Raw genomic sequence first — 8,157 nt, forward strand, 5'->3', positions numbered from 1 at the left:
TTTCCTAACAGCATAACAAGGCATGAAAGTCAACACTTACATCTACATGTGATTGTGTAAGTGATAATAAAAACTCTTTATAGGATCCTGTGTATATTATTACTAAGAGAAACATCACATGTTCAAAATTCTTTGACCTTAATACCTTTCCTATAAATTTTAATTTATTGAATTAGCTGGAAGTAGAAAGCGTACAAATTTATAAGGGACGTTTCTACTATATATATATATATATATATATATATATAGATGTGACTAATTTTTGTATTTTTGAAAATTATATTATGTATGTGATATAATACTATTATATGAGAGAGAGAGAGAGAGAGGATGATTTATTCTCTCTTTTTTCCAAGTATTTTTCTCTTTTACAAAATATATTTATTTGAGCTATCTCTAATATATAAAAAAATCTTCTTTTTCCCCTTTGCTAAAAAAAATAGAACAAGGTAAGTAAATGACAATGCTTCTTCAATCTCCCGAGAAACCTACCCTCTTATGCGGATATATATAAATGGGGGGGGGGTTTGGTAGCATGCAGAAAAATTAGAGATTCGAGGGCATGGCAGCTACGTCACGTGATTTTTGGGGATCCGGTTGGAAGGTAGGTGAGACGTTACGTGGAATCTCCACTTTCCGTCGTTATGATAGGACGGGAAGTTTCTCTCTCTAGACAAACGGCGAGCGTCGTCCGTCAGGCAAAGACGGGCCAACAGACTAGTGCGTTTGACAGAACAAGTGTCTGAAAGGTGCCTGCGGCGATTCTACAAAGATACTGCTTTTGACAAGCAGAGTTCGTCAGTATCTCTCTCTCTCTGTCTTTCCCCTTTTGTCGCGCGTACACTTTTTGACCTTCCTTCTTTTGATTCAGACTCCACATCGTGGCAACTGCTGCGTCAGCTGAGAAAGGCTCTTGCGGCCACGTGCGCCGTACACGTGGCAACCGCGTGCTCTGTCTCTGCCATTTGACAACAAATAGAGGTTAAATGCACACGTGGAAGTCCTGGCTTCTCGCCACGTCATCATTCATTCTGCCACGCATCATCCCCACGCTCCCACGTGGCAGAATGCGCTTTCTGGCACGTGGCAGGGCGGCACATTACCACGTGGCACAGAATAAAAGCGCGCGCGTCTTTCAAGGAAATAAAATCCAGGGAAAAAAATCCAAAAATCCACTTGGCACCTTTATGAGACAGGCACGCCCAAGTTCCAACAAATTATTGCAGGGCAGCAGGGGAAAAGAAGCTGATTGGACTGCCGCCTGGACATATCCATAGACTCCACGTGGCAGAAGCTCTGTAGCACAACAAAAAGCGCATTCAAATTCTCAGCAGAGTGAGCACATGGTATCTCCCTATCATTTATTTTTTCCCAAATTTGAAGTAAAATATATATGCATATATTACAACATACCTTGATATTTATTAATTTGTGAAAATCTGGCTTGCCAGATTTTACACATTTTTCCTTCTTTAATGCCCTTCAAGTCAGGACTCAGAAACATCCTGTCTGAAGCTGGATCGTGATGGTGGTCCTCTTCAATGCCACACTGTATTATATGTAGATGCAAATTGCAATCACTTGAGCCCACATTCTACACTGTACTACAGTACCTACTACATGTATATGCAAATTGCAACCACTTGATCCCACATTCTACACTGGACTATTCTTGCCTTTCTAGAATGACACTGGTAAGTCAATATTTTTAACCACACCCTTTTCTATACCTATGGTTGAAAGGGGTTCCTTTCATGATTATTGATGTTTGACAAATAGGGTCCATTATTAATATTCTTTTAGCCTCATGTGTGTCCATTATTCTTACCCTGACATCACCTGGAAATCACATGATCATTGATCAAGCTAGTTTCCATGGCCTGACTTAGGGTGGTTCCACACTTGCCTTGGGTGGCGAAAGAAATCGATAGGGTTGGCACGTGGAGCCCGCGAATGTCGGGCAGCATCGCATTATTGGAAGTGGAACTAGACAACGGACATCGCATTATTTGCATGCTCTGCTGCCAAGTGTATTAGGCCCCTTAGGCTGAATCCCTGTCCAGTGGGCAGGCAAGACAGCCCATCCATAATCAACAGCAGGTAGCCAAGTGATGGGCAGGGACATGTGTAAACAGCCCTATGCTTGTCTTCAATGACAACCAAGGCTGGATATAGGACATGGCTGCCCCATCGGCAGGGCCTCATCGTGGCCACTTGTCCGGTGTTACCCGTCCAACTCCGCGCCCATACCACGATGGGAAAAGTTCCATCACCAGAGCAGAAAACAATGCAATAAGTGGTATATGATACCAAAACAGGGTATATAAAATTTGTAGACTTATCTATCATCTCATTTTGTACTTACAGAATATTTCACAGCATGCATGCAGTTTGACAGGTTGCATAACCAACAGGATGTACATGAGATGCCTCACTTTCTCCTCCTCCATGGTTGAAATGCCACTGGAAGAAATTCTTAGTATCTTTGCAAGGCACTGTTGATGGCAAAGAAGTCAAACAAGGTCTTTACTGCAGCAGCTTCTGCCTGTCGTTGTACATGCTCATGCATGCAGCAAGTCATTGCAGAAAGTGTAAAAACCACCTATCCTTCAAGAACATTAAGCACAGGGGAAACTTTTCTATATAAAGAAGGCAATAGAGCCTAAGTTTTTGAACAAGTAGTGTGCCAGCTTCCATGGCTGACTTAGAGAGTTCTTCACCCAAACTTTGCAATGGAGTACCTTCACCCAAGGGCATGTTAACGCATCCGTCTGATAGAGATGATGATGGCAAGCCTATGAGAACTGGTAGATTTACTTATTGCTTTGCTTGAACACATCATCATTCATTTTTCTTCAGGCATAGCAACATGGAAATGCATGTGCAACTTCATCTCTTTTGAAGCAAATTCTATGTATGCTTTCAGTAAAGCTTTGGTTAAGAACTACATGCCACACATGCTCCGACATAAGCCCTGTTGTACTCGATGCAGGGACTGTGTGGACAGCATCAGCTCACATCATAACAGCAGTCATAGGCTCGGGAGTACTCTCCTTGGCATGGAGTATGGCTCAATTGGGGTGGATCGCGGGACCTGTAGTGTTACTCTCGTTTGCAGTTGTCACATATTTTACATCTCTGTTACTTGCAGACTGCTACAGGTCTCCAGACTCTGTCACAGGGAAGCGGAATTACACATACGTGGATGCTGTGAGAGCAAATTTAGGTCCAAATTTCACCTCTACTATTGAGAGTTTTCTAGCCTCACTTTGTTTGGTTGTGTGTGTGTGTGTGTGTGTGTGTGAGAGAGAGAGAGAGAGAGAGAGAGAGAGAGAGAGAGAGAGAGAGGCATGCTTGCATGTTGAGTGTGTGATACTACCCCCCCACAATTTTTATGAACTTTTGGTGAAGCTGATGGAGTCCAAGGTGAAATACCCGAAGCATAGAGCTGGTTTAAAATTTAGCATGGAAATCAATAAGGGAGAGGGCACATAATAAGTGTGGAGAAAATGGGCTGGCTTGAAATGGACCTTTACATGAGCCAAAGGTTCGAAGCTCCACTTCCTCCTCGTACTCCTTCCCTTACCCATTCAAAGCTCTTGCACATCCTTCTTATTGTTGGCTCTGGTGGCAGCATTGGAGCTCAATGTGGGAGTTCATTTCTACCTCTACAAACCCCACAACCCACAACCCACAACCCACAACCCCCCCACCCCCCCCACCCCCCCCCTCCCAACACACACACACACAGAGAGGATGGTAGACGGATTTATTACATCACATGTTGGGGGAGGGTGACCACATTCCATACCAGAGCAAATCAGTTGCAACTGCATCAGCCCTATTTGAAGCATCATCCAATTGAATTGTCTGGCTCTGTCATATGCTTTGAAGTATTAGGCTGATAAATCCTGACATGGAAAGCGTCTCCATCATACGGTGATTCTTGCCTGCCATCTGCCATTTGTGTTCATGTCTATAATCTTCACTCTTCAATCAACAGGGGGGCTTCAAATTTCTGTGTGTGGGATTGTACAATACTCCAATCTTGTTGGAACCGCAATCGGATACACCATTACTTCCTCAATAAGCATGGTGTAAGTATATACTCAAGATCATGCATGCATCAATGATAATCATATACATAGTTTTTTCTTCCTGAAACAGGAGAGAAAAACATATCATCTGTCATGCATTTTGCACCATTCTGCTAACATCAGGTTGGCTTTCTTTCTTTGCCTTGTCGCTGTGATGTAGTGCTATTCGTCGCTCAAATTGCTTTCACCATAAGGGCAAAAGCTCACCTTGTCATGTCTCGAACAACCCATACATGATACTGTTTGGAGCGATCGAGATCCTTCTGTCTCAGATTCCAGACTTCAATAAGCTGTGGTGGCTATCCATACTTGCAGCTGTCATGTCATTTTCTTACGCATCAATTGGACTGGGTCTTGGTGTTGGGAAAGCTTCAGGTAAAAATTCCAAGCTCTTTTCTCTTAGACAGTTTCATATGCTCTAATTTTCAGAACTGTTAAGTTATGAGTTAAACCATGTTCTTTACATGGGTCCCCAGCCCTAAAAAAACCAATTGTTAGTAGAGAAACAAGGAAAAATATATGTAAAACCTCATTTATGTGGTAGCTATTGGATAATTATTATCAACCTTTTTTGCAGAAACAGGCCATTCATATGGTACTCTTGATGGAGCGAGCATCGGGAATGTTTCTGACTCCAAGAAAGTTTGGCTGGTCTTTCAAGCTCTTGGAGATGTCGCCTTTGCGTATGCCTTTTCGATGATCCTTATTGAAATTCAGGTAGAACACACAGTAATTGATCAGTATTGCTATGACAAGCACACATGCATTCTAGCCTTATGCTAGATAGCATGAGAGTTCAATAGAAAAAGTTTTCTTTATCAATGAGAGTTACAGAAAATGCACATACATAAGGGGAATTCCAATTGAAAAAGAGGGGAAAAATCATACATGAGGGGTACTTTTTTTAGCCTCAAATTTTGTCATGAGTAAAATTACAAAATCCATAGAAAAGGGGTTTTAAAATACCTGTTTTATGAGGCTTCTATATGTGGACTCTGCTGAGCATTCCATTTGCATCATTTGTGATGCCATTTTGTCTTTAAAAGGAAAAAAACATTTGGTTATATTTGCTGTTATTCTAGGTGATATGTGAATTTATGTCCCAAAAATATTGGACTAAAGTTACAATATATTACCTTCAGGTTAATGCTAATTTCTTCTTTTGATGGCATGACTAAATCAGGACACAGTCAAGACCCCTCCTCCAGAAAACCAAACCATGAAAAAGGCTACCCTTCTTGGAGTTGCTACCACCACAGTGTTTTACATGCTCTCAGGGTGCATAGGCTATGCTGCATTTGGTAATAATGCTCCTGGAAACCTTCTAACGGGATTCGGATTTTACAATCCATATTGGCTAGTTGATTTGGCGAATGCTTGCATCGTCGTACATTTGGTTGGAGCATATCAGGTAATAAACTTCTCTCATATACCTATGAAGGTTTTTTTGCTAAGGTGTTTCTTTTTTCCTTTTTGGGCTGAAAGAAAGACAAAAATCTATACTATCAAGCACACTAATCTATCTGGGGAACTGCCACTGGCTGAGCGAGGGCTTGGCCACGTGGCAGCTCCCGGGGCCTAGCTTTCTCAAATCGCAAAAGAACCCAATCACCCAATGCAAACTCTAATGCAAGTATCAAGCAAAGGTAAGGTCTTGCCCTAAAGATCTGGCTGAGATCCTTGGGAGGGACACTTACTATATAGCGTCCTGCGAACCTTTTTCTTGCTGTGGTTTGCATCAGCACCACCACCCCTCCCCCCCCCCCTCTACAGTCCCAACTTTATGTCACTTAAGGCATTGTTTGCTGCCCTCCTCAACCTTCCAGCACATTGAGCAACTCGCTGTTTCCCAGGCATCAGCGCTTGTTTTCACAAGGGACAGGTGGATACCTTCATGTGTTTTTCAGCTTGAAGGAGTGTTCAGGAAGAATTTTGACTGGGTTGCAGATCTGCAGCAACCTTCATTGGCCAAAGTAAGCATGGGAAAAATGGGGCAGCCTCAACTCCCAGACAAAATGGAGCTCGATGGGTGCGCGCGCGCGCGCACGCACACACACACACACACACAGAGAGAGAGAGAGAGAGAGAGAGAGAGAGAGACATCATTCGTTCCTGTACAGGTATACTCCCAGCCTGTGTTTGCATTCATTGAACACTGGATAAGAGGGTTATATCCAAAGAGCCAGTTTATCCATAAAGACTATGTGATGAATCTCCCATTGTATGGGGCATTTGAGATAAACTTATTCAGGCTGGTCTGGAGGACAGCTTTTGTGATGTTTACAACATTGGTGGCAATGCTTCTCCCCTTCTTCAACGACATTGTCGGAATTCTCGGGGCTACGGCATTTTGGCCCTTGACGGTGTACTTTCCAATAGAGATGTACATAGCGCAGAAGAAAATCGGGCGGTGGTCAAAACAATGGATTGTGTTGGAATCCATAAGCATGATCTGTCTCCTGGTTTCCCTAGCAGCTCTAATAGGATCATTAGAAGGTGTAGTGCATGACTTGAAAATCTATAAGCCATTCAAGACACAGTATTGAGACTCACCACCTTTTCCTTGCTGTGGGCTAAAATATCTTAAGAGGGATTCCTTGTTTAGCCCTTGATTGTTCCATCTCTAAGTGCACCATGACAATGTATAAAATTGTCACTAAAGTTTCTATTACATAATTACTGTGCCAATCCATCTTCAAGCAAAAAGAATAAAAAAAAGGCATGTTCCACTGTCTCCAAAAATAAAATCTGCCAATTTTTTTTGAAAAATCTACTGGAGGACCCTTTCTGCTGTTGGATGCTGCCCCTCCTCTTTGCAGGCTGGGAGGTAGGTGTTGAGACTCGGAGTAGGCCCCTAGTGCGGCGTTCTATCTTTGTATTAGCAATGTAGCTTTCATGGAGGAAGGCCCCTCTATGTTGTGTTTCTTTTACTGGGTGGCAGTGTTTGTACTCTGCCTTCTAGTCATGTCTTTCTTCAACTAATAGAAGGATCTCTTTTTTTTGGGGGGGAAAAAAGGAATTGTACATCAAAACATGTGCTTCAATCAACCAATTTAGTTATGAATGGGAACAAGAGTCTTTCTCAATGGTATTCTTGAAGCCAGTTATGTAGTGATTGGGTTATATACTATACATTAAAGGTGTTGGGTTTAAGGTCTCAACTAGCAAAAATCTTTATCAATTGTATTCTTGAAGATTGAATATCATTTAAGTAATCTTGAGAGGAAGTGCATCAAATACTCGTTTCACGTTATCTTTCCATTATAGCTAGTATTATTGGCCCCTTGCTAGCAAGGAAAGTTGAAGACATTGTTTGAAGAGAGTGCTGCTCAAATTAGGGGACCCCAAAAGCATTTTTTCATCTGCACCTCATGAACATATCAGTGTAATGATGACATGTTTACAACTCGAATGTAGGTGACTCAAAATTCAACCTAGAAAAGCTTTAAGTCACAGTGGAGCAACATCTAAGACTCTATTCACTTAGATCCACTTTTGGAACTTGTGAATACTCTCTCTCTCTCTCACTCACACACACACACACACACACACACACACACACGCTTTTACACGAGTTAGTCTCTCTCTCTCTCTCTCTCTCTCTCTCTCTCTTCAATTAGGACACTTTCATGGAGTAGCTAGTTAGTCTCTTTGGCTTGCTAGGTTGGCTATGGTCACATATATATACATAATAAGAACACACACAAAAATGGATAAGTAAATAAGTAAAATAAATAAATGTGTGTCTGTATATATATATACACACATGTATGTATACACACACATATGTGTGTGTGTAAATTAGGACACTTCCAATCTTCATTTAGCTCCTCATTCAAGTCAAACTCCCTTTCATTGGTTTCATTTCTAGATGGGGCATTCCATTTAAACATTCTTTCAAGCTGTTTGGACTTGAGAGTTCAGAGGTTTTCAAGGAGGGATTAGCTGAGGGTGGAGAGGCCAAGGGCTGAGTGGGAGTACTTTGAGATAGTCGGATAATGAGGGGTGGGGGAGTAGCTGAAGTCGAGGGTATATCATAGTTAGGGACCATGAAGTTTTT

General features: G+C 42.0%; 1 protein-coding gene across 3 annotated transcripts; it reads left to right on the forward strand.

The window, feature by feature from the left end:
- Positions 1-1,432: 1,432 nt before the first annotated feature.
- LOC147614157 (amino acid permease 3-like) lies at positions 1,433-6,866 on the forward strand. 3 transcript variants are annotated; one of them, XM_086780695.1, is made up of 7 exons: positions 1,433-1,694; positions 2,993-3,226; positions 4,004-4,097; positions 4,258-4,472; positions 4,675-4,814; positions 5,281-5,508; positions 6,218-6,866. In XM_086780695.1, the coding sequence occupies exons 2-7, from the start codon at positions 3,067-3,069 to the stop codon at positions 6,641-6,643; spliced, it is 1,263 nt and encodes a 420-aa protein (XP_086636821.1). In that variant the 5' UTR covers positions 1,433-1,694; positions 2,993-3,066; the 3' UTR covers positions 6,644-6,866. The 3 variants fall into 3 exon arrangements, with proteins under 3 accessions (XP_086636821.1, XP_086636820.1, XP_086636819.1); XM_086780694.1 differs by lacking the exon at positions 1,433-1,694 and adding an exon at positions 1,831-2,319; XM_086780693.1 differs by lacking the exon at positions 1,433-1,694 and adding an exon at positions 1,833-2,807.
- The last annotated feature ends 1,291 nt before the right edge of the window (positions 6,867-8,157 follow it).

Source organism: Cibotium barometz, chromosome 42, assembly GCF_041138505.1.
Source record: "Cibotium barometz isolate CiBa-2024 chromosome 42, ASM4113850v1, whole genome shotgun sequence".
In the NCBI taxonomy this organism is placed as follows: Eukaryota; Viridiplantae; Streptophyta; class Polypodiopsida; order Cyatheales; family Cibotiaceae; genus Cibotium; species Cibotium barometz.

What these genes read in the sequence shown, in the direction of transcription:
- LOC147614157 (XM_086780693.1), top strand. Translation starts at nt 2,696, where the DNA reads ATGGCTGACTTAGAGAGTTCTTCACCCAAACTTTGCAATGGAGTACCT. An exon ending in TGGCAAGCCTATGAGAACTG is followed by an intron (nt 2,808 to 2,992) that starts GTAGATTTACTT and finishes TACTCGATGCAG; the next exon opens with GGACTGTGTGGACAGCATCA. An exon ending in TGCTGTGAGAGCAAATTTAG is followed by an intron (nt 3,227 to 4,003) that starts GTCCAAATTTCA and finishes TTCAATCAACAG; the next exon opens with GGGGGCTTCAAATTTCTGTG.